At 41.8% G+C, this 27575-nt stretch overlaps 1 protein-coding gene across 1 annotated transcript; it reads right to left on the reverse strand.

The window, feature by feature from the left end:
- rrp15 (ribosomal RNA processing 15 homolog) lies at positions 1-27575 on the reverse strand. The gene is made up of 5 exons (XM_078229770.1): positions 27440-27575; positions 23022-23275; positions 19747-19844; positions 19049-19250; positions 1-292 (listed from the first exon to the last, which is right to left on the reverse strand). Exons 1-5 carry the CDS (start codon positions 27501-27503, stop codon positions 161-163), a joined length of 750 nt encoding a protein of 249 aa, XP_078085896.1. The 5' UTR covers positions 27504-27575; the 3' UTR covers positions 1-160.

Raw genomic sequence — 27575 nt, forward strand, 5'->3', positions numbered from 1 at the left:
TAAAGATTTGGAACACGTTTATTTTAGAGTTCTTGGAAAGGAACAATGTTTCATTTAGAAAGTTCTCTCTCACAATTTCACACATTCACAGAATGAGCATTATTGCAGTTCACGTTGGCTTCCGCCAAATACAAGCGATCACAAGGTTTATCGGTCTGAGTCACTCATGGGCAGCTCCTTTCGCCGTTGCTTCCCCGTCACTCTCTTTATCCCAGTCTTTCATTGTAGCTCCCATCATAAAGTCGTCACGTAAAATGTTCCATGCTGCACTATCTTCCGATTTAATTTTAATCTGAAATAGACCAACCAGTTTAAGATAATCAAAAGCATAAATGTTTTAATAAGGTTAATTTTTCAGAGCACCCACCTGACCCCCAGGTGATGGCTCATGAGAATATTTCTTGGCATTACCAATCCTATACAGGACATTGATTTAAAAAGCCCTCTCGAAACGAGATACAATATTTCTTTTGATCTCCAAACCAAATTCCCTTGATGTGCTACATTACCTCATATGGCACAAAGCTGGCCTTTCGGAGGTCTGATGACTATAATATGGATCTGTGCTTGGAACGAGTCAAACCCTGTTATCGTGGCACTAATTCATTCTCTTGCGGTCGGTTGGTTGGAGCGGAAGCAATCTTGTACAACATTTCCTATATTTGTGTTTAAAAACTAGAGGCATCCGGCTCAGGACTTGAAATCAGCCGTGAGTTCTCCCTCAACTCCCTTTCCTCAAGAGTTACTATTTATACGATGGCTATGTAGAGTTGTACAACTTGATATGAGCACAGAACTGCAGACACAGGAAGGGTGGAGCTGGAGCGCCACTCTGAGGCGCTTCTCAGCATTACTCCGTCCCACTACAACAAGCCAAGGAGGCACTCAATTCACCAGATTGTAAAAAGCCCTTCTCTGCGCTGTTAGAATTGACAGCTAAAACAGATATAACATCGTTAATTTTCTTTAACACGAACATCTAAAATATCTTTTTAAAAGATAAACTAAAAATGGTTTTGCAGCGAAGTTTGTGTGAAGTGGGACGTGAACCCTGAACCCCCCGCGGATTTCGGAATAAAATGCTTGAATTTATCTCCCTGCCCACTGGCAGCTCTTTCATTGCAAGCTTAAGAGTTCTAAACATCCTTACCTGCCCACAACTTAATCGCCATTGGAGCTTTGGTCTTTCTCATTTTTCTTCAATAACAAAATAACCTTTTTTTTTCTTAGCCTGTTTCAGAAGGAACTCTGAAGTTGGCAAGGACTGTGGGTGCTGATATGAATCAATTGAGAGGCAGGTGGTTCTTGAATCCTCCACCCAATACACCCGAGATGCCCCTTTGAACCACAATACCACCCGGGGATCACCACACCCCACTGGCTCAATTACTGTGGATGGCGGACGGGAGAGTCAGTATTAATATCTTTGCCTCATGACAATGAATCCAATGTGACACATGCAGGATTTCGATTCGGTCAGATTGATACAATTGAAGTGTTCAAGAATTATAGCTACTATAAAGGACACTCCATGTGAAAGTGTGGTTATCATTTAGTGGCTGTACATACCATGTGGAAAATATATTTTGATAATCACTACTGCAGTTAAAGATTCAAGAAGAGTGTAGGAGTTATAAAAATATTTTAATTATTTAACTGTTTGTAAATGGAATTTAAGATGGCAATCATCAATTTTCCAGGAGAGGCACAGCCAATAATAAAAAACAAAATCAACAAATCAAGGGTGCTCACAAATCCAAGCAGACTACCTCCTCTCCTACAGGCATCACCTCTTGCTAGGGCATGCTCATACAGGAACGAGTAACTAACCAATGCCTTGGCAAAGTGACCATTCTTCATGTGTGCCTAGATAGTGAGTTCAGTAAGAAGTCTCACAACACCAGGTTAAAGTCCAATAGGTTTATTTGGTAGCACGAGCTTTCAGAGCACTGCCCCTTCATCAGGTGAGTGAAGCAGCGCTCCGAAAGCTCGTGCTGCCAAATAAACCTGTTGGGCTTTAACCTGGTGTTCTGAGACTTCTTACTGCGCCCAATCTCCACATCATTGATAATAAGTACTATTGGCCTCTCCAACAGAGGCCATCACAACCAAGTCCTTCCTTCATTCAAGCACTTTCCAACTGGGATCATGCACTACCCAGTCAGGATCACCAGGTGATCAAGAGTTCTGATAAATTATCTATTGTCATAAACCAAACATCTAAGTATTACCCCATATGACATAAGTCAACTCAGTACAGACCAGAAACTGAACCTGGGGCTTTGTATGGTTTAGTATTACTAGGTTTAATATGTGGGACAGGGTTGCTCAATCTAAGTTTAAGAGTTTATTAAGTTTATTTATTAGTGTCACAAGTGGGTTTACATTAACACTGTGATGAAGTTACTGTGAAACTCCCCTAGTCGCCACACTCTGGCGCCTGTTGGGTACACTGAGGGAGAACTTAGCATGGCCAATGCACCTAACCAGCACGCCTTTTGGACTGTGGGGGAAACCAGAGCACCTGGAGGAAATCCACACAGACACGGGGAGAACGTGCAGACTCCGCACAGACAGTGACCCAAGCCGGGAATCGAACCCGGGTCCCTGGCACTGTGAGGCAGCCATGCTAACCACTGTGCCACCAATCGGGTTGTCCTTGCAGGTGCAGAGATGCATACCATGGAGCCACATACTAGGTGCAAGTCTATTTGCATACATTGCAATTTGCTGATGGCATTACTTTTTGATGGTTTAGGATTTAGCCACCGATGCGGCAAGAACTGCCATTTCCAAACTCCAGGCCCATAAAATGAACGCGAGAAATTAGTAGAAAATAATTTAGCATAAGTAGGACCAAGACGCCAGCCCCCACTTCCTCTTTATACTTTCCTTCCTTTGCTTAGATGTCTACATGACTATGAAATCCATTTTACCACTTTGACTCCCAGTCGATAGATATTTCTACAATGGATTTGCAATTCACTATTTAAGTTTCTCAATGACTATCAGCATTGGTATGGAGAGCAAAATGTGCAGTTCTACAAATCAGAAAGTTGCTGTCAAAGTTGCCCTGCACCTCCACAAGCTTTGTTACAGTACAGCACAGGAAACAGGCCCTTCGGCCCTCCAAGTCCGTCAATACCTTATCAAGAGCCTCAGCACTAAAATACACGATAATAGTTACTAAACATGGATGAATAAGCAGCCACTTTTTCCTAACACGTGTAAATGAAACTTAGTGACGTAATAGTTAAATTACTCATGAACAACCACTCTGGCACTGAACATTTTCAAATGGAAAACTCATTCCCTCAGACTTTAACTCCTAAATATATTTAAAAGATTCGCACATTCCCCTTTCAAGCCCATCTTGCTTTCTCTGCCTATTTCGTTGTACATAACTTCATATTGTATTAAAAATTCTAGCTTACACTTGCTGTTTTCATAAAAGCAAAATACTGCAGATGCTGGAAATCTGAAACGAAAAGAGAAAATGCTGGAAAAACTCAGCAGGTCTGGCAGCATCCATGGAGAAAGGAAGTGTTAACGTGTTGAGTCCATATGGCTCTTCAGGGTTCAAGAGAGGGAGAAACGTGATGGATTTTATTCTATTTAGAGGGAATGGGGTAAAACAAAAGGTCAGGGATAGGTAAGTTCCTACCTATCCCCCAGACTTTCTATTTTGCTCCACCTCATCACATTTCTCCCTCGAGGCTCCGAAGAGTAATGTAGACTCGAAACGTTAACTCTGTTTCTTTCTCCGCAGATGCTGCCAGACCTGCTCGGTTTTTCCAGTGCTTTATTTTCTTCCTGCTTTAAACCCTGTCGCAATAAATGCTCTTCAATCTGGTTGGTTGAAAGTGAGTTGCTGCTTGCACAGGTCCCAGGCCCCTTGTTTGAAGCACCACCCTAAACAGATCTCTATTTGCTGTAAGCCATCGTGCAAAAGCCCAGGAAAAGTGTGTGGGTAGATGTAAATGCAACAAGATACCAGCAATATTCGTCCTCCACAGCTTGCACAATCTAAGCTAACAACCTCCTTTTTCTCGGAAGCACACATCATTCCTTCGCAGTGCCAAGAAAACCTTACCCAGAATACCACAAGTTTTGTTTTAAATCTAATGGCTTAAATCAATGTAAAACACTGAAAAGGAAATATCTATTTTTGGATCCTTTGCCTTCCCTGTGAAATGTCAAAATTAGATCTATTTAGGAAAATCTCTTCAAAAATGTCCACCATTAAATGATTTTAAGGGTACATTTTGTGTTTTCTTTTCACAGAAACATGTATTAAGTTGCAAATGCTAATTACAGGCACCGGTCTGACGGAATGAAAGTAAAGACTGAAGACAATGAAAGAACTATGAGTGGCTTGATCTATAGTTGTTAGCTCCAGGTTGCTCAGTTTGAGAGAAAAATAAATAACTTAATGGGTTGGTTCGGCAGTGCATGCCCAATGGTAATTGGAAAATTGCTGTCAAGCGAATGGACTTGGTTTGTGATTACCTGAAAAATCCCAGTGACAAATGTAAAACAATCAGCACAGTTCACATTCGCCGTTTGGGCCAAGGATTTTTGTGCCATACAACATTTTTTAATTAGACTTTTCAATGACAAGAATAGTTATTTTACTGATCTCCTGCAGCATATTTTTTCCAATAGTTTAGTTTGGTTCATGGCTCTATACTTGACATTCTTTCCTTTCCATCAGGATCCATGCCAAAACTTCATGAACAGATCAAATGCAAAGCACAACAGTTGGAGTTGCTCTGATCAGCAGCCAGTTACAAGACTTCGTTTCTTTTGCTGTTGATCGGAGGGGCCGAAACTACAATTCACATTAAAACCATGTGTGAAGCCAGAAAAATGGAAGGATCTCTTCTACCTGGCAAAGTTCATCCCTCACAAGCCAAAGAAAGCCGTAAACAACTTGTTTTCAACTCAACAATCCTCAAATTTTGATCTATATCAAAATAGGATGGTTTTTAATGACAGAAAAAGCAAATTATGAATGGACTGACGTTGGTTAAAGTGTCAAGTTCCCCATTCAGAGACTTGGAGACTGGATCCAGTGTCTCAGCTTGGGACAAAAAGCAAAATACCGCAGATGCTGGAAATCTGAAAGATAGAAAATGCTGGAAACACTCAGCATCTGTAATGAGAAACAGAGTTAACGTTTTCAGTCAATGACCTTTCATCAGTTCAGGAACCAGCTGAACCAATTTTAACTGAAGGATAGGCATTCAATAGCTCCCTCACAAGCCACTTTCCTATCCACATGCTTCACGCAATGTTAGGACCGTTCTTGGCATGATAACTGCAAACCAAATAACCTGCAATTGCATTCAATGTTGAAGGCAACCCTTCAAAGTCTAGTTGAGACACAACTTCCTAAAACAAACTATTCAAAATAAACATATTTAAAATCTTGTAATGATGACTTGCAAGCTAAAGGATTTTAGCCTTTTAGTTTTGAACAATTTGGAATAAAGCCCAGTCATTAAAAGACTCGCATCTCAACATGTTGCTGAAAAATATCAAAGTGCTATTAAACAAGTTACTTCTTCACTTACATACATAAACACAGGAGCCAAACTATGTGCAGCAACAGCTTATAAAGAGTAAATGAGATGATCAACCAGATTAATCTCAGTTTAGGTACTTTTGGTCAGGGAACTTTCCCAGCCAAGATACCAGAATTCCCTGCCTTGCGAAAATGACTGAAGGCAAGGTGTGACTGACGCACCCAACAACACAGCATTCTCCAACTATTGCACTGAATGGTAATCTCAACGATGTGCTCAAGCCCTGGAGTGAGACTTGAACATAAAAACTTTTTAAACAGCAGAGAGTGGTACCAATTGATCCATACTGATATTAAGTTAATACAGAAAACACACATGCAGTTTTACAAAGTAAATGCTGTTGCTTGAGATTTTAAAAAATTGTAGTGTATTTTAACCAAATAGCATTTATCTATGTCCAGGGGATCCCAAGGACAATTTAAAATGCAACAATTTTCCAAGAGCAACTCATTCAAATGCAGCTTCCTAGCTTTGAATCCATTATGTTTTCATGAAATTTTAAAAACAGCCACGATTTTACGCTGTACCCCAAATCGATTCTCAATTAAACATCTCTATCATACAATGAATTCTTTTTGAAATGTTGCATGATAAATACAGCAGCTGTTTTACATATAACAAGATCCTCACAAACATCAATGAGAATGATGAATGATCAGTACATTTATTTTCAGTGGTGCTAACAATTGAGGAAGGAATGGCTAGAACAAAAAGAAATTTCTGCTCTTCAAACATTGCCATGAGATCCTTAACTTCCATTTAAGCTACCAAACAGGTAGACTTGAGTTTAGCTTCATGCCCGAAAGAACTATTTACAGATGCAGAGGCCATTTCCCCACCCAGTTTGTACAGAAGAACTTATTAAACAATGAACGAGAAAATAATCTTAGTGCTAGGTTTATTCCAGGATATTTTCTAAACTCGCTCAAAAGGAAACGGTCATGTCAGTAAAGCCCTGAAGATCTCATATTTTCTTTTAAAAACTGTATTGCTTTTGAAGTCTGCACATTCTCCCCGTGTCTGCGTTGGCTTCCTCCGGGTGCTCCAGTTTCCTCCCACAGTCCAAAGATGTGCAGGCTAGGTGGATTGACCATGCTAAATTGCCCCTTAGTGTCAGGAGGACTAGCTAGGGTAAATGCAAGGGGTTATGGGGATAGGGCCTTGGTGGGATTGTGGTTGGCGCAGACTCAATGGGCCGAATGGTCTCCTTCTGCACTGTTGGATACTACAATTCTACGAAAATGGACCCTGATGAGCTAAAAGATGGCTGCCATGGGGGTCATCTGACATTTGCAACTTCAACAGCCTAGCAAGCTTTCTGGCAACTTCCAAACTGGATTATAACGGACAGGAGTCTCCCTTGAATGGATATGCCTAAATAGCACTCTTCTGTGAAATTTCACACCTACTTTTGTCAAGGCTTCTCCAAAACAGGAGATAATAAACTCCCAGAATCTCTGACTCCAGGCATGGCATATAACAAAGGAGGGCTGTGGAGACGGAATATCCAATATGAAATGCGAAAGATTATTGTATATAAATGCCTTTTGACCATGTGACTGAAAAGCCACCTTTCATTATGAAACACCATCATTTGTCTTCCATTGTGTATCAACGTGCATCATCTGATCAAAACTGCTCTGATTTTTAATCCTTTTATTCAAAAACTGAGAGAGACCGGGCAAACTACAGAACTACAGCTGCAAAGATAGGCAGTGTGATCTTGCCTTATCAAGATTGATGAGGCCAAAAGTGTTTTAAAAACCTCCTCTAACCTGTTTCAAACAGTTTCAATTTCACCTGTAAGAAATTGGATCTCCGGCTGCAACAGCCATCAGGATCTGTCTACACAATCCTGAATAATATTTACTTCAAAGGAACCCTGCAAATAATGCGGGTTTAACCCCAGCCATCTGAACTTACCTGAACTTCAAATTTGAGTGGGAAAAAGCTCCCCTCTTCACTGGACTCCCCAAGACATGTGAACTACTAACGAATCTGTTTTTAGAAATAATACTTGTAGAAGTGTCCAAAAATGTGCGGGTTAGGTTGATTGGCCATGCTAAATTACCCTAGTGTCAGGGTAAATGTGAGGGGCTATGGGAATAGGGTCTGGGTGAGATTGTGATCGGTGCAGACTCAATGGGCCGAATGGCCTCCCTCACTGTAGGGATTCTATGATTCTAAGTGTACCAGCTTCTTTAATTGTACCTCTCTTGGGTGTGTGTGTTGCGTGATTGATATAGTGTATGCTTTCCAGGATGTGAATAAATGATACCCAGTGTTTAAATTCATGAAAGGCTGCTGTGGGTGACTTTTAAATTAACCACACACTAACAGAGTTTTGGGAACGCACATCAGCCTCATTAAAATTAAACCACAGTGATTAAGGACAGAAGGGAAAGGGAATTGAGGATTTCAAACTTTCTCCCCTGTCCACAGCACAGCTCTAACAATTACCCTGATCATTTATATTCAACTTAAACGTTTCTCATGTATACTTGTACTTCTAAATAATAACTTCCTCTGCTTGATATCTTTTATGGCAAGTACAAACTTGATAGAATCCTTTAAATAATGCTACAGCTTAATCAGCTTCAGCTGTATTTTCTAGGGAGCCCAGCTTTTCTTTAGAGATCGCCTCCAACTGTCTTTCTTGAAGTCAGCAGTAATATTAGAATCTTGCAACATTGGTTTTATTACCCTTTTCACATCCTCTTTATATCAGATGTGCTGGGATTTGCAACAGCCTGTTCTGTTGGGCGTGTGGACCTTTCCAAAGAATTTGCCTTGTCTTTTGAGAACCACAAATTAAGTGGACAGGTGATATGAATGGCCAGCCTCAAGTTCACCAAAAGGCTGCCAGTAAAGTCAGGAGTCTGATATATTTAAAATGATGAATTGGGGTGGCACGGTAGCACAGTGGTTAGCACTGTGGCTTCACAGCGCCAGGGGCCCGGGTTCGATTCTCGGCTTGGGTCAATGTCTGTGTGGAGTTTGTACGTTCTTCCCGTGTCTGCGTGGGTTTGCTCCAGGTGCTCCGGTTTCCTCCCACATTCTGAAAGACATGCTGGTTAGATGCATTGACCCGAACAGGCGCCGAACTGTGGCGGCCAGGGGAATTTCACAGTAACTTCATTCCAGTGTTAATGTAGGCCTTACTTGTGGCTAATAAATAAGCTTTAAACTTAACTTTTTTAAAAATCCTGAAATAACAAACATCTTCCAAATGTCATGGGACATTCTGCAATTGGAAGAGTATGCCAATTGTATTTGTTTACCTAATATTTATACCTTTACAGTTTCCCCATGCAATTTTAAGAGCACTACTATTCTAAATGGCACATCACAGGGAGGCAAAAAAGTTAATCATATCTTTAACTAACTGGTGAATAGCACTTGTTTATCTAATGCTGCTCATTTCCACTCAGAAATAATATAGATGGAGTTGAAGTGAAAACAGTGGAGATTCTATTGGCATACTCATTAATACAATTGACTCATGCTAATTAGTACAACCAATTGGGACAGCCATGGTTACTGAAAATGGGTTTTGGCAAATGCTACTTAAGTGCTGCATCCACGCGATCATTACAAAGGCTTATTTGTGCCAATTATTAAGCAGTCAGATACCGGCAGATGCCAACACGACATGGAAAAGGGAGAAAGATGGAGAGAAAGTAAAAAGTCAAATCTGTCAACTATGAAAATAATTCCAGCTTTTTAAAAATAAAAGGCTAATTGAACAAAATGACTCACTATACTCATAAAATGGTCAGTTTTGTTCATTTATGCTGATGCAATAACTTGGGGATCAATAAGCCATCCAGTGAGTGTATAGTTTCTATATTTATTCAATTGTTTAGATTCTGTTCAACAAATCAGGCATAATTATGCTATCTTAGTCTTTGGTTTAGTCACTGGCTAACTATGGATTCATTGAAAAATTCTCAAAACCAGATTTCAGTCTATAAGACACTCTTTGTTTAACCTAAAAGAATGGCACAATACATTTGTACATAACCTCAATCATATTGGAATATTTGACGTTCGCTTTCTACCAAATTAAATGTTTGTACCAATGACAAAAACAGTAATTCTGCGATAATTATTTAAATTTTGTGTCTTTACTGGAAGAAACAGTCAACTCACAGAAGCTGAAGGAACCATGGTAAGATAGCTCTTCAGCCAGTATGGCATTTAATATTTCAAACATTCTGTGGGTTCACGTCCACAGATCCTCCTTTCGAAAACCAAGATGTACGGGCAGAACTCCAACTGCTGGTCACCTCACCCGTTTCATGTCTAAAATGGAGTGACTGGCAATTGAAAGATCAATAAGGACCTTGCAGCCATTTGCCTATCTCAATCAGGTTTTAGGCCAGCCTTTAATGAGGGCTCAACACTTCCTGCCCAAAAGAGGCACAAACTTTTATTTATCACTGTCACAAGTAGGCTTATATTAACACTGCTATGAGGTTACTATGAAAATCCCCGAATCGCCACACTCCGACGCCTGTTTGGGTACACTGAGGGAGAGTTTAGCATGGCCAGTGCACCTAACCAGCACGTCTTTCGGACTGTAGGAGGAAACCGGAACACCCGGGGCAAACCCATGCAGACACGGGGAGAACGTGCAGACTCTGCACAGACAGGCACCTAAGCTGGGAATCTCGAACCCGGGTCCCTGGCACTGTGAGGCAGCAGTGCTAACCACTGTGCCACCGTGTCCAGCTCAGTAAATTGGAGTCATAAGCCTGCTGTAAAATTCCAATTGCAATGCTTAAACAGAAATAGATACATTAATTCCATCTCTCTAATTATCAAGAGAACCCTGCAGCCATCCTTAAAGGTATCACTGGAAGCCACTCCCAAAAGATAAGTTTTGCATTTTTTTTATGGATCCTGTCGGAGCACAATCTCAAAATTCTTCCAGCCTTGACTTGCCACTCTTCCACTAACCACACCCCACTTCTTCCCAGGCCTATCTGTGCCATCTTCCCATGTGCGAAACCAACAAATGGCAGCCTGCTTGATGCCCACAGCTCACCAACACGGAATGTTAATGAAAATGACACAAGTTCAAACCTTCTGACTTGCCGTTTTGGGTGAGCACACTGCCAATATCACACTGCTCGGTGTCCTAACCACTAAACGGTGAGATATTGGTGATGTGCTCAGCTAACACTGCAGTCAGGCAGTGCCCAAACCAAAAGTATTTGCCACAGTTTACACTGCACTCCTGCAGCACATCTCAAGGCGTGATGTTGTGCAGAACACTATACCTTAAACTGCCGTCTTGTTGCATTTTTATCATCCATGACAGAAATGGCAAGAAAACAGTCATACTTTGTGTAAACTTTGTTTCTAATGATACTAAAATGCTGCCAACATAAACCATCAAAATTAAATTTATCTCTTTAACAAACTGTGAAATTACCTGCGCTGTTTCAATAGACTGTGCAATTTAAAATTCAACTTTGCATTCTTAAAGGGATCTCTGTTTCACTGACTGCATTTAAACATTAAAAAAAAACTGTAATCCAGCTGGTTTACTTACTGTTTTTACTGTCCAAAGTATCCTTCTACATTGGCCTAGAGCTAACTGCACTATATAGAAATAAGCTCAGCAAAAACCCAGTCCTCTCACGTTGCTAGGTAACACATCAAATCTTTCCAAATATTTCAGTATTAGTACGCATAAGCTCAGCTTTATAAGTTTGAAGTATTTAATTACAACACCCAATCTTCTTTTGGAAAAACCTTCCACAATCTAATGAAGTCTTAGTATTACACAGAATGCCTCAAAAAAAAACTTAGTAAAACACAGGAGAAAAAGTGGTGACAAGTTGCAAATGAAAATGTACCCGACCTAAGTATTACTTTGATACTTTACAGAAATAGGAGAAAAACAAACCACCCCAAAAAAATGTCAAGTACAAAATCACTTAGAGGAAAAGATACCTCAAGTTATATAAAAGTTATTCTGGCTTATACTCAGGGATAGTCACTTCCATCTGGGCAAACAAAACCAGCAAAAAGACTACAGTTTGAAGCAAAGAAAGCAAATATTTGACTCCAGCCAACAACTCGCTCTATCACAAAACAAACAGTTAAACCTCAAACCATGCGGAGTATTTCTCCGCATAAAAAAACTAGAAACACAGATACAAAAGCATGACATATATCCCATCAGCTTTTCAATATTTCAGTTGCCACACTTCACTAGAAAACAAATTCCATTTTTATACCATTGCGAAGAAAAACAAATGGACATAGTTTCTATCAAATAGCAATGCTCATTTCTGAGGAGAATTAAGGATAAAAATATACTTGCACACCCAAGCTGCCAAAGTTTTACAAATGCCAGATATAAAAAATGTACTTAGTGGGAGGGATTTTGACCCCCAACCACGCAGCAGCGGAGGCAACCCATCCATCGGCCAGTGACGGGATCTTCTGGTCCCACCGCTGTCAACGGGGTTTCATGTTGTTCTCAGCCTCCGTTGCCGGGGAACCCGCAGCAGGAGGTGGACGGGGGGTGCTGTCGGTGGAACTGGAAAATCCTGCCGTGGGAACAGCTGGAAAATCCCACCCCATATGTCAGGATGCTTCATGTCTAACTATACAACATTTCTGCTTGATATTAATTGAAAATAACCACAAAAAGCCATGAATCAGTTGCATCCAGGGCCTCATCAGTTCAAATAACTAAAGAAACAAAAGGTTTATTTTCGAATACCGGTCTTTAATATAAATACGATACTAAGTCACTAAGTGATGCAATTAAGAAGGAACTAAGAAAGCTGTCCAAACTGGACCTGTCCGGCCTCTAAATTAAATTGTCAGAAAAAAAACTTGTATTTATAGAGCACTTTTCACAACCTCAGCACATTCCAAGGCACTTCACTACAAATCACATACTTCTGACATTTAGTTACTGCCTTCAGTGGTGATGCTGCTTTGTGACCATTACACTTGGTGGACAGTGATATACTCCTGTTCAATGACTTCACTTGAAATACAACTATTATCACCAGATCTACACACGCAATTTCCTCCTCTGCCATCCTCTGTAATTGAACTTTAGCCTCTCAGAGGAAGAGCTTTAGGTGACTGCAAACTGTGGCAGGTCAGAGAAGGAAATGTTGCCTGAAGCTTGAGAATGTTAGGTGCTCGTACAGCCGTTCTAAATTTTTAGTTGAAAAATGGATATACAAGTTCACTGCTAGCCATCAGTCAACTGATAATTTTGTAGAAACCATTAAGACTCAGTAATGGAAGATACTACTTTTGTAAAGTCTATTTATCTGAATAACCTGCAGAGTTTTGCCAAACACAGTTGCAAATAGGATGCTGTAGTGTCACAAGTCGGCTTACATTAGCATGCGATGAAGTTACTGTGAAAATCCCCATGTCACTACATTCCGCATCTATTCGGGTACAGAGGAAGAATTTAGCACAGCCAGTCCACCTAACCAGCACATCTTTCGAACTGTGGGAGGAAACTGAAGCATCCAGAGGAAACCCACGCAGACACGGGGAGAACATGCAGACTCCGCACAGCCAGTGACCCAAGCTGGGAATCGAACTCGGGTCCCTGACGCTGTGAGGCAGTAGTGCTAACCACTGTACCACCGACTACCCATTGCCACTATGCTGATGACGAAGAAGAATGCCTTTGCTCCAAAGCTGATAACTAACCAGCAGTCTGAAGTTATCTTCTTTAACAAGAAGAAAGTTCTGAGCAGCCTGCGGTATGATGCTGGCCTCACCAAGACAGCGTAAAATGTTTTGATGATTGACAAATTGAATACATCAAATCCAACATTGATAAGAATTTTGTTAGAAAAGCATGTTAAAGGTTAGAGAATGAAGCAAGTAAATAGAATTGAGTTAACAATTAACCATAATCTAACCGAATGATGGAATAGGGTCAGGGGCAAAACATCATGAGTTCCAAGTTTCCCTAATTCACACCATCCAATTTCGAAATGTTCACCATTCCTTCATCATTGATGGGCCAAAATCCTGGAACACTCACTGGAACAGCGCTGTGAGAATATCTTCACCACAAGAATTCAGCTTTCAGGAAGGTGGTTCACCATCACCATCTCAAAGGGAATTAGGGGCAGTTATTGAATGCTGGCGTTGCCAGCGAAATCCACTTCTGTAAATGAATAGAAGGAAAGACCCACTTCAGTTCTTCGTAACTGATGGCCCCTATGGTACAAAATGAATAAACAAGGCACCCAGCCATACTGCTATTAAACTTGGGACCAATAAAGCAGACATGATAGCAGATGATGACAAGTGCTTTTGCAGCCTTCTGCTGATCTGCGGGGAAAGTCAGCTGCTATTCTAATGCCAAAGATGCACACAGACTTGTTGGAAATGGCAATATATTAAGCTGGCATGTACCTCAGTGGGTTGAAGTGCATGCCAATTTGCACAAGAGATTAAAAATTGTGGTATGGGCACTCAAAATATAGGCTTCGATGAACCAGTCTATATTGCCTTTTGAAAGGATGGGAGGTGTGGATGGGCTTATTATAAAACTAAGTTTCTCTAGGCGAGGTTAATGTTTGATGGGCATAGTATCAATCTTAATGATTAGAGTCACAAGCCACCAAGTTACCTTGTAGAGGGGCGTTGAGACAATTTTAGTACTGGTGCACTTCATTTACCATCTTCAACAACTAGCTACCAGTGGTATACTGTTGTGGGTTCCCTCATGTGCTCTCTCAAAAGATATCAAATCGAAAATAGAAAATGTTCCTATTGGTAAGTCAGGGTTTTGATTAATGCAGGATCAAGTGCAGGGGCAAAAAGCGAAAGTTCCCCTACAAGCCACTCACCATCCTGACTTGGAAATATATCACCGTTCCTTCATTACTGCTCAGTAAAAATCTTGGAAGTCCCTCCCTAACAGCACTGTGGGTGTATCTACACCATATGGACTGCAGTAATTCAAGGTCATGATGTGGAGATGCCGGCGTTGGACTGGGGTAAACACAGTAAGAAGTTTAACAACACCAGGTTAAAGTCCAACAGGTTTATTTGGTAGCAAAAGCCACACAAGCTTTCGGAGCTCTAAGCCCCTTCTTCAAGTGAGTGGGAATTCTGTTCACAAACAGAGCTTATAAAGACACAAACTCAATTTACATGAATAATGGTTGGAATGCGAATACTTACAACTAATCAAGTCTTTAAGAAACAAAACAATGTGAAAGGAGAGAGCATCAAGACAGGCTAAAAAGATGTGTATTGTCTCCAGACAAGACAGCCAGTGAAACTCTGCAGGTCCACGCAACTGTGGGAGTTACAAATAGTGTGACATGAACCCAATATCCCGGTTGGGGCCGTCCTCGTGTGTGCGGAACTTGGCTATCAGTTTCTGCTCAGCGACTCTGCGCTGTCGTGTGTCGCGAAGGCCGCCTTGGAGAATGCTTACCCGAATATCAGAGGCCGAATGCCCGTGACCGCTGAAGTGCTCCCCAACAGGAAGAGAACAGTCTTGCCTGGTGATTGTCGAGCGGTGTTCATTCATCCGTTGTCGCAGCGTCTGCATAGTTTCCCCAATGTACCATGCCTCGGGACATCCTTTCTTGCAGCGTATCAGGTAGACAACGTTGGCCGAATTGCAAGAGTATGTACCGTGTACCTGGTGGATGGTGTTCTCACGTGAGATGATGGCATCTGTGTCGATGATCCGGCACGTCTTGCAGAGGTTGCTGTGGCAGGGTTGTGTGGTGTCATGGTCACTGTTCTCCTGAAGGCTGGGTAGTTTGCTGCGGACAATGGTCTGTTTGAGGTTGTGCGGTTGTTTGAACAACAGTTCCAACGCGCCACAGCGAAAAACCGCACCGACCTCCTCAGAAGACAAACACGGGACACAGTGGACAGAGTACCCTTCGTTGTCCAGTACTTCCCCGGAGCGGAGAAGCTACGGCATCTCCTCCAGAGCCTTCAACATGTCATTGATGAAGACGAACATCTCGCCAAGGCCATCCCCACACCCCCACTTCTTGCCTTCAAACAACCGCACAACCTCAAACAGACCATTGTCCGCAGCAAACTACCCAGCCTTCAGGAGAACAGTGACCATGACACCACACAACCCTGCCACAGCAACCTCTGCAAGACGTGCCGGATCATCGACACAGATGCCATCATCTCACGTGAGAACACCATCCACCAGGTACACGGTACATACTCTTGCAATTCGGCCAACGTTGTCTACTGGATACGCTGCAAGAAAGGATGTCCCGAGGCATGGTACATTGGGGAAACTATGCAGACGCTGCGACAACGGATGAATGAACACCGCTCGACAATCACCAGGCAAGACTGTTCTCTTCCTGTTGGGGAGCACTTCAGCAGTCACGGGCATTCGGCCTCTGATATTCGGGTAAGCATTCTCCAAGGCGGCCTTCGCGACACACGACAGCGCAGAGTCGCTGAGCAGAAACTGATAGCCAAGTTCCGCACACACGAGGACGGCCTCAACCGGGATATTGGGTTCATGTCACACTATTTGTAACTCCCACAGTTGCGTGGACCTGCAGAGTTTCACTGACTGTCTTGTCTGGAGACAATACACATCTTTTTAGCCTGTCTTGATGCTCTCTCCTTTCACATTGTTTTGTTTCTTAAAGACTGGATTAGTTGTAAGTATTCGCATTCCAACCATTATTCATGTAAATTGAGTTTGTGTCTTTATAAGCTCTGTTTGTGAACAGAATTCCCACTCACCTGAAGAAGGGGCTTAGAGCTCCGAAAGCTTGTGTGGCTTTTGCTACCAAATAAACCTGTTGGACTTTAACCTGGTGTTGTTAAACTTCTTACTGTAATTCAAGGTAGCAGCTCACCATCACCTTCTCAAAGGCAATTAAGAATAGGCAATAAATGCTGGCCCAGCCAGCGTCGCACACATCCAATTAATTAATTTAAAAATGCTCTGGTTTTACTCATCTTTATTAAGAGACAGTAAAGTTCTAATATAGGTCAAGCTTGTGGCAAAGGAAGTGCATGGAAATAGTTTCCCTCCATCGTTCAGAACATCTAGGTATACTTTGGTTTCCTTTGTCCCTTGTGAGAGATCAGGTACCAAATTATGAAGTGGATGTGTGGCAAGAGGTAAAAAACCTCTATCACATTTGAAAATTAGGAATGAATCAAATCTCAGATGCTTGGTGCTTTTCGTGATTGCATTGTGAAAAGACAAGTAGTTGCAGAAGCACCACATTTCCAACTGGTGAAACATTGCGAGTGTATACGTGTGCCTATGTCATGGGCAGTCTGTGTGTGCCTATGTCATGGGCAGTCTGTGTGTGCCGATGTCATGAGCAAGGGGATAGTTGCAATCGACAGCTTATCGCAAAATGTGCTGTTTAACATGCCATTCAGGACCTTCTCTTTGGTGCAAGGACAGGAATAAAACAAGGTATGCAAAGTGTGTTAGGGGTCAACTTAGTCCCAAAATGGCAGGCTAAAGTCAGGAGCTCGTTCTAGTGAAATGACTAAAGCTGAAAAAATGGCTGGGACTGTGTTTATTCCTACTTTACCCGAAATAACACTGCCAGTCAATTCTCTAATGGGTAGGTTACTCCTAATTGGAAGATAAGGCTCAATGCTTTAAGTGACACAGACTTAACTGTCTAAACTGCAACAATATCTCTTCATTTGGAAGCTTCCAAACCTTAGTCCTTGTCAAACTGCACTAGGTTTTCGCATTTCAATAATGCTGGGTGCCCTTAGTGGAAAAAGTGTGTGGATTCCACATCAAACAGAATCTGCTTCAATAAATATACAAATAATTTGGTTTGGAGACTCTTCAGCAGCCAAACATTCATCTGGCAAAAGGAAACCTGTATTTATTGGCCAGGGTGGGTCAGATAAAATATTGCGAATTCACCATTGAAAGTCAGGGTTCTGACAAGAGATCAAAGATACAAAATGTTGACCATCTTTTTTTTGCCCTTTCTCCACAGATACTGCCTGATCGTGGGAGCATTCCCAGAATTTAAAATTAAATCATATGAAATCTTAAGTTCCGCAACCTAATCAGATGACAATTAGGTATGATCATTTCAAGTAATAATTTCCACTTCAAGTAATGAGACAATGAAATTCTCTCTTCCACAAAAAAAGTATTAAAAAATCTACATACAGACTGCATTAATGAATGTTATAACATCCCTGAAATTTAACTGGATAATTTGACTTAAGTGCTTTTCAAACATGTTATCTGCTGGAACACAAACCCAGTGCTGTAACTGCACTGAATTAGCTTAGCTAGAGAAGCAGCTAGTGCAGGAGCATGTCTTCAATACTATTTACAGAAGATTGTTTGGACCTTTGCAGTTTCCAATGCCTTCTGCCATTTCTTGATATCATATGCCTCGTGTTCCATTGTTGCTGAGCTAATTGGCAGAAAGGTTGGGCTTGTGTCCTACATATCCTGCTTTAGACTGTAGGAAACAGTGGCCATTGTTACATTTACTTTGCTCATACTCCTCCTTAGCTGGTACAAAGTAAATGTAGTTTCCAGTACGTCTCCCCAAAACTCAACATAGCTGGAAATCCCACCATTAACAACCCAAGGATCACCATTAACCAGTAGCTTAACTGCACCAAACACAGTCATAGAATCCTACAGTGCAGAAGGAAGCCATTTGGCCCATCGAGTCTGCACCGACCACAATCCCACGCAGGCCCTATCCTCATAACTCATGCATTTACCTAGCTAGACCAATTAGTGTGGTCCAAGAAGCTGCAGATTCTGTGGTGAATAAATCACTTCTTGACTCTCCAAAGTCTACTCACCATCTACATGTCCGGAGTGTGATGGAATACTGTCCATTTGCTTATTTGATTGGCATCCCATTCATCATCTTAAAAGTTCACTCCTTTCATCACTGGCACATTGCAGTTGCAATGTGCATTATCTATCAGGTGCTCTGCAGAAACCTGCCAAATCATTGACCTCCACCACCTCCAGCAACAAGGGCAATAGGTACATAGGAACACCATAACCTCCCCTCCAAATCTCACACTGTCCTGACTTGGAAACATATCACTGTCCCTCACTGGTGCAGAGTCAAAATCCGGCAACTCCCAACCTAACCACGTGGATTGCAGAGGTTCAAAGCAGTGGATTGGTATCACACTCTCAAGGGTGATGATGGCGCACAGCTGATCTTGCCAGCCAAGCCCACATTTCCTGAGTGAAAAAATAAGAGTTGGGTACCTATCGAAGACACACTAGAAATAGTGTTGTTACTCACCAATTAAAAAATGAAGTGCAGCAATACTGCTTTAATTAGATCAAAACCACCAAGGCAGTGATCATCACGATCATTAACAGGTGAATATACTAAGCCTTTTAAAACGTCTCCAAGCCACCACTCCCAACAGAACTGTTAGTGTTTAGTAATCTTATACAAAATTCCACACACCTGCTTTCCACCATTCGCCGTCCGTTCAGCTGAGTTCTGATGTACATTCTGTCCTGATCCTCGGAGAACACTGATGAAATCTTTCTTCGAGACAGACGACAGTAACTTGGCACGCTTTCGCTCAGACCCACCTGCTTCTTTAATTTTTTCATCCACACTGGTTTGATGCTTTCGCACAGCATTAAATAGCTGCACAACACCTCTGCATGTTAAACAAATAGCTTAGTCATCCCAGTTCACACAGATGGGAAGCATTAGCCTAGTTTCTAGCCAATTTGCCCATTTTTCACACACACCATACACACCCTACATATCCTACTTTCAGGGAAAACAATGCTCAGCGTGACATCAATTTCACCCAAACTCCACCCGAGTTGGCCCAGGAATTGGCGTGAAGTAGGAAGTCCCTCGCCTATGGGTCTCAGGGTTCTGGTTTCAAACCCCACTCCAAGGCTTGAGTATGCAAAAAATTCATGATTGACACTCCAATGTAGTACTGAGGGAGTGCTGCTCTGCTGCTGAGGTGCCATCCTTCAGATGAGGTATTAAACCGCAGTCCCATTTTCTTGTAAATAATCCCAAGGCATGATATAGAGGACGAGAACTTGCTTTCACGCTGTCATGTTTGCTGTTGCATCTATTCAAAAGAAAAACCCCCTTTCCGCTGTGCCGTCCATGCAGAGTTGCACAATACCTACCTAGTGGCTACTTTCTGGAAGCTTCTTTCGGTTTCTCGGTCTTGATAGACGTCAGGTTTCACTCTGCACATCTGTTCCCATTCTTTCTTTTTATCCAGCTGCCAAAGGAAGTTAATGTTAAAGCATGCTGAATAATGTCTTAACTGTTTAGAAATCTAAGGTTTCTAATGAATAAATGACGGCAATAAATATCCAAACATTTGTCGGGAACTGGCATCAGCAAAACTAAAACCTCAACTGAAGAGTTACTGGCATCGGTAATACATCTGTGAACATCATATTGCAACTGGTGCCAGCAGGGCAACTTTTGCTTAGAAATAAATTTTGTGCCCAATGAGGGACATTAGTTCGAAATGAAGTACTTTCCCCATTCTCAAGTCTCAAGCACTTCTGCATCAGGTATAGCACAGGCTGGATACAGAGTAAATCTCGATAATGTGCCGAAACCCCCCCCCCCCCAGCTGCATCCGTATACGATTTTCTTTTCTGACACCAGTCTCTGCCAGATTATGAACTGAATTGAATTAGAAGCAGTTGTATATGGGAGGCCCACATCCACTAGGAATGTCAATGGAGCCAGACAAACTTGTTTCACATGGAACTCCCACATTCAGGGAAAAGAAAAGTTGCCTCCTGTCAGTTTCCAATCCAGAGGTTAAGAACATACTAGCCCGCTGCACTCAGTGCCTCTCAGAATCACTTCTTTCCAGACATGCCATGTTAACTGGAATTTCAGAAATATTAGAAACGTATGTAAATTTAATAGAATTTACTACTAAACATCATAAACGCTGGAGGTCTGGCACAGGGCTACTGGCAATAATCCAATCTTGGGGGTTTGTTGACAAACTCTTCAAACTTTAAAAGTTTGTGGTTTACAATGTGATTGAGGGGTTCAAATGGCATTGCTGCCTCCAAATCCACTGCCAGCATCCCTGAGGTAACACTCCTTCTTTAAATAAATGGCCAAGATAAACATTTGCAATTCTACACTAGTCAACAGTAAACAGTGCTCGCCAAGTGCAATTTTAGCATTGCTTACCCATATATACCACACACTCCCAGCAATCCCTTTTAATATTATATCACTGAACCAATAAGGCATTGCATCAGGAAAGAAAGAAAAGATTAAAGCTGTGTTGAATTTGCAGGTGACTGGCAGATAGCAGTCCAACCCGATTCACATCTTTGTCCAGCTTCTTTGACTTTGCACACTCCCTGCTTGCATTCAGGCATGGACCAAGAATAGCAAGCAGACAAAATGAGACGCATGTCCGGAAACAGTGACAGCTGCACTCAACTATTTGCATATGGCATCTATGTACACCTGATAATTCAGAAAAGTGGAAAACCTGAAAAGTAGTAATATTTGTTTAGGAGGTTCAGTGAAATGCATGGAAGAGTTATAACAACATGCAACTGTTGTAACAAATGCTGTTTGTGCAGAAAAGCATTTTAAACCACCTGGCTTTGAAAATCAACTTAAATTTTCAAGATGGCATATAATCTACCCTGATTGTAATGCATCTGCTTTTTTATTGGTCAACTCCATGTGCCTTCCTGTCTCCGGAAAGGCACTAAATTGCTTGCAAGACCCATTTATAATGCCATCTTCAATGGGCTTCCCTAGTAATTTGCTCTACAGCTCTATTACCTTCAGATTTAAAAGAAATTCAATTGATCTTGTTAAGAAATCAAAAGTAGTTTTCAGGGATCTATATTTGTACGGGTAAATATTAAAAATAAGATATGGTTTTATGTGGGTTTAATTTAATATTTCTGTGCCTAAAAGAGATCTGTAGTTAGATTCATGCTGGAAAAAGGTGTTTGTATGTGTGGGAATTGGTTAAGCTCCAACTGTGATGCTATTGTGCTTAGAGAGAGCAACGGTGTGAAGAATAAATATAGTTGCTTAGCAACTAGAGTCCTTTATAAGATAGAAAGCTTTTCCTTTGTTCTCAGTTTAACTGGAAGTTAGGCAGTTGCAAATAGACAGCTGGAGAGGGAACATCTCCCACAGCTCTGCGAAAAGGAATTGGTGACAGACAGCTGGAGAGGGAACATCTCTCTCAGCTTTTCGAGAAGAAAAGCTGTACAATGGAGTAGGATGCAAGAAAACAAGTCCCAGAGGAACAAAAGGACGGTTGGTTCTGGAAACAGAACTGATAGTGTTCACGGGCATCCCAGACAAAGCTGAGAAGGAATCGGTTGATGAGAATGCTAGAGAAAGGTTTCTAAAGTAATCCTAGAGTTCGGAAAGTCTTACTACCGCCTGTGAAACAAATTTTAAAATATTTGGGAAGGACGTATTGGCTGGATATCAGAATTTGTGTAGTCAGGCAAAGAAATCCTAAAAGGGGTTAGTGTAAAACTCGGAGTGGATTCACTGGTAGAACTGCAGCAGAAGCTCTGGCAAGGGTCCTTTGGAAAATGTGGAGTGGAGTTCAGAATGCAACTAGCTAATGGAAAGCTTTATTAATTGAAAGATAAGGTTTTGAAGTGTGTTTTGGGAGTGGTGTTTGAAAATTCTCATATGACAATCATCTGGTGGATTCTGAGGAAAAATCCACAGGCACTAACTTGGGTTCAGAGAGGAATGTATGCATTTGTAAGCTGTGTGCTGGAATGTAAGCTGTGTGCTTAAAAAAAGAATGTGTGCGTTAATGAGACCATTGATTCAAATGTACTGTGTCTTCTGTGTTAATTTTAAAACCTATGTGTATTTGCTAAACCAAGGAGGGAGTAAAGGAGTACTGTATTATAATCCAATTTTTTCAACTGTAATATTTTTTTCTTTAGTCAAAACAAATTTGTGGTCCTGTGACTCTGTTCCTCCGTGTTTGATAAGAAAGTAAAAGTTGGCTTTTAAGCCAGGGTTCTAATCTAGGATCTTGCCGTTCAGTTATAACATTAATTGGGTCCATAACAATTTCCCATTTGATACGATTACCAGCTGCCAGTAAATAGATACTCCACCTGCTACCGTAGGTTAACATTAGAACATTTCAATTCTTGTTTGAGGTGTAAGCTGCCAGCTGGTAACTTCCTTCCCCAGTCAAGCGCACAGGAAGAAGCAGAGTACTGACGTTTCAAGAATTTGTCCACCTTAAGTAAAATATATTTTACAAACTGTGTGCTATAGCCCTGGTGAATTTGCCTGATGTTTAGTACATTAATCCAGGTGGAATTCAGTTTGTGCAGATATATTTCATCACTTTAGGCCCATACAGAAAATCTTCACTGCTTAAATCTTAAGAATGCAATGCAATCGATACCTGTTTCCTCTTTTCCAACATTGCCTGCTTCCGTTTTTCTTTTTCTTTCTGTTTCTCTTTATTTTTAGCAAGAATTGTTGGTTTACTCCCTGGTACCGTCTTTCTTAGAATTTTGGCCATAGCATCTGCCCAGCCAGTAGTGGAATTTGCTGCTTTTGGATCTGCAGTTTGTGCCCCAAGTTCGGCCGCTGGATCATGATTTTTTTCATCTTCACCCGAAGAGAAGCGGTCACTTGCAAGATCTCCATCAGAACCTAAAGCAGAACAGACGGGCATTATTGTTCTGAATATAAAGAATGCATTTGTGTGAATTTCATTTGATGCAATGCTGACACCTAGTGTCACCAAGAGGTTTAGCAGTCCCAAAACTCCAGCTGTGTTACTCAGGCTTAGAAATATTTAAGGGAAAAATGAGAAATTTGAATCCTATTGTGTCTTTAGGTTCTTCATTCAAACTTTCCTTTTTCAAAGCTGAATTCCTGTTACATTAACCTAACTCTGATTTGTCGCCTGTTACAGGAATTCAATTGTGCAAACATAAACTTTGAGGTGTTGAAGAACACTCAGCACAATCCCTTACAATTGTGGACTATTTCCAATTCGTTTAGATCTTTATGTAAACAATTCAGAGGCACACTGAAGTCCTTGTGCACTTCAGACTTTTTGAATTTATTACTGACCAAATTGCACAGACCAGCCAAGTTAACAAACAAAACACAAACATGCTGACAGAGCAGCAGTTCAGCACAGGATACGAGCAGGTTAACATTCACCATCACAGAGCACTTGGATACCTTTTCTTATGAAACCCATAAGGAGACACGAGGCTGCTCCAGTGCTGTCAAACCAAAAACTCAAATAGCTAACCCATCAAATTAAATATTAAGACTGACATCCGTGTCCAACCTGTCCTCCAGCACCTGCATTGCCCATCAGTTGTAAAAGGCCTCAAGCATAGCAGCAGGCACTGCGTGCTCCTTCCCCAGGGCCACTCGGGGACAGATGAGGCTGCGGGAGTGAGGCACATTCAACCTGGTCTTGTAGATGGCCACTTTTGCTCTGCCCAGCACACTGTTGAGTGTTAAAATGCAGCTCAGTACCCAACGTGTGCACAGCAAATTATATTGTAAGCTGGAGTCAGGGCAGGTGGGGAACGAGAACAGCCAGTTTGTGCTCGCATTTTAAGTCCTCCCTACCTCATGGTTTCAGACCTGAGAATAAACTACAATTGGTCCTGTCTCATTATCTTCGAAATAAGATGCCCTCTAAAGGCAGCACAAACATCAAAACTTGAATAAAGTGCACGGAATAACTGGAAATAGCTGCCAGAATTGTGTTACTTAACAATTGTAAAAAGAAAATTAAAAAGCCAAGAAGCTAAAAGCTGAATGGAAAGGCAATCGAAGGCCTGCATTACCACAGAGCAGCGCCATAGTTCTTTTTTTATTCATTCAAGGGTTGTGGATGTCACTGGCTGGGCCAATCATTTATGGCCCATCCTTAATTGCCACTGAAGGTGGCGGCAAGCTGCATTCTTGAACTGCTATAGTCGATGTGGTGTAGGTACACCCACAGTGCTGTTAGGGAACAAGATACAGGATTTTGACCGAGCGACATATTTCCAAGTCAGGGTGGTGAGTGACTTGGAGGCGGACCTCCAGTGATAGTTTCCCATGTATATAAGATATAACAGCCCAGAAATTAAGATTGTGTTCACAGACTGGAGTAAACTGGGCAGTGAACAAACTCTGTGCACCCAGGGCACTTGATATTGTGCATTTTTTTAAAAAACAGAAGACTGATAACTGCAAATAGGCGCCCTAGGTGATTTGCCAGTGAAAAGATTTAAAGTTTGGACCACTGGCAGCTGTCTTCAGGTAGGTCCTGGGAGAGGGGAAGCAGAGGCCAACAATAGTCTTCAGCACTGCAATGAACCCAGAGAGAATTTCTGCACCTCCCAGTCCCCAAATCAAACAAGTATCATTTTATTTTTGAACTGGTCCCTTAAAAAATATTGCTGGTTAGGCCACATATAGACCAAGTTTTCCTTGCGGGACAGCCCAACCTTGCAAAGGGGACCTCAACCAAGTCATTAGGTCTTCCTAGTTGCATTTGCAAAGACGCTAATACCCATTTCAGGTGCAGAACCTGGAGGGTTTTCTCTGCCTTCATCAGTATCATGGTATAACCCACCCTACTGAATGTTTCGCATTCCATTTTGAATGCCACCACAAAGAAAACATCATTTTAAAGTAATATGGCTGTTTTAATTGCTGCAGTGATCACAATAACCTGCATTTGTAAAGTGCTGTTAGCATCAAAAACATCTCAGGCACTTCACAAATAGGCATCATGAAAATTGATGTCAAGCTGGGGAGAAATTCAGATAGGTTTTGAGGATGATTTTTGGGTGAAATGACAGAAATTTAGAAGGAAGCTCCACAGAGTAGAACTGAGTTAACTGATCAGGTGAAGGGAGGGGAGAATCTCAGAAGATTGAAGGGTAACTTTGGAGGCAATATAGAGTCGTAAAGATAGTGCAGATAGGGTGGGGAAGGAATTATGGACAAGGCCAAGAACATTTAAATTGACTATGAAGAATAAGAGCAAGTGTAAATCAGAGAACAGTGATCGGGATGTTGCAGTTTTGAAACAAGGACAGCAGGTGACAAAAGCAAATAAAAAACGTCAAAGATGGTGGATGCAATGCTGCAGAGACAGAAGTAAGCAAATAGACAAGCTGCAGAGCTTTAACATGAGCTCAAGGCCAAATCAGACATCAAGTTTGATCAGAGTTTGCAGCCAGGATATCAGAAAATGGTTTCAGTCTTACCAAGACTAAGCTGCAAGAAGTTGTGATTTGTCTGGAACACAATGATGGACAAGCAGAGGCAATGAAGGGATTAAGTGATGAAGTAGAGGCATCAATGGCACATTTATGATAACTGACTGCCAAGCAATTTTGAGACTAAATAACTCCAGCAAAATGCACTGAGTGTGGCAGCAATACCTTAAATACAGCATATACACTAACATAAGACATGGGTCTGCCTTTATCATTCTTCCTTTTCTCCCCACCTGTTCTGACACTTACAGATGTAGATACACACAAGTGAATTGCTTAAAGCATCAACAGCACACTATTCTTGAAAGCAACTTAGCATCTGAACGAATTGTTCAGTGCAATTACTTTATGTAATCAAGGAGGAACAATCAACAGCATCTTAAATTTCATAGCATCAGATTCATAGTAGCAATAGGCTGAACATATTTCTGGGGGAAACCTGAAAAATGAATTCATTATTCAACCGAAACCAACAAGAGGTAAGGGAGTAGGACTATTATTAATAAGTCTTCACAACTCTGAAACAGCAGATTAAGAGTAATTTTGGTGTATAGCCCAATACTTTGTTTTTCAAAATGGGCAACATTACAAATCAGAATGTGGATTACAGGAGGAAGCAAGTTCTGTCATGGTTACCCTAGTTACAGTCTCCCCAACTCAGCTTGAAACAACAGCCAGGGAGGCCAATGGAACTGTGGAAAAAGATGCTGATGGAAGTTAACGGCGGCAGAATGGTTAGCACGGCTGCCTCACAGTGTCAGGGACCCGGGTTCAATTCCAAGCTTGGGTCACTGTGTGTGGAGTTTGCATGTTCTCCCCATGTCTGCATGGGTTTCCTTCGGGTGCTCTGGTTTCCTCCCACAGTCCGAAAGACGTGTTGGTTAGGTGCTTTGGCCATGCTAAATTCTCCCTCAGTGTACCCGAACAGGCGCCGGAGGGTAGCAACTTGGGGATTTTCACAGTAACTTCATTGCAGTGTTGATGTAAGCCTACTTGTGACACTAATAAACTTAATTTAAAAAAAATTTAAAATATGTTGGCCTCAATGTGATCAACATTTAACTGACTTAATCTGTCCCATCCTAATATAGATATTAAACAATTTGGCAAGGTGACAACAGCATTCAAGGTGTAAGGGAGATGCCTGACAGGAGCTTACTGACATATACATGGAAACGGATGTGTTTCTGGATAGTGTTGACCAGGAGTAGACACAGATGGTGAAGAGGAGGCAAACATACACGTGCCATTACTGCCTGCTTTGATTCAGGCAAACTAAGAGTGCCTGGAAGTCTAATGATGCTAAAAGCCTGATGGAAGAGGAGACAGGGAGACGTTCAAACAGATAGTTGCTAACAGTACAGATTAGAGACACAGAGAGAAGCGGGGAGAGGAAGGTTTTAGGCTAAAATAATTCCGAGCAGAGTGGGCTGGGAGTGGGTTTAACTGTGAGCTAAATGCTGGTCACCGGGCTGCACGGATCCGCACTCCTCTCCCCACAACCGCCCCACTGGCTTCTCCCTGAAGCCGGAGCTTCCCCCACTATCCCGGGGCTCCGCTCCGTGTCCTTTACCGCGCAATTCCGCTTCTCCTCCACCACCGTCTCCACGTGAAAGCACCTCAGCCTGCAGCGCCATCTTAACCGGAAACAGCTGCCCTGGTGCAACCGGCACAACCTTCCCCGAGCTGAAGCACCAAACACTAGCGTT

This window comes from Mustelus asterias, chromosome 15 (assembly GCF_964213995.1).
Source record: "Mustelus asterias chromosome 15, sMusAst1.hap1.1, whole genome shotgun sequence".
Classification (NCBI taxonomy): Eukaryota; Metazoa; Chordata; class Chondrichthyes; order Carcharhiniformes; family Triakidae; genus Mustelus; species Mustelus asterias.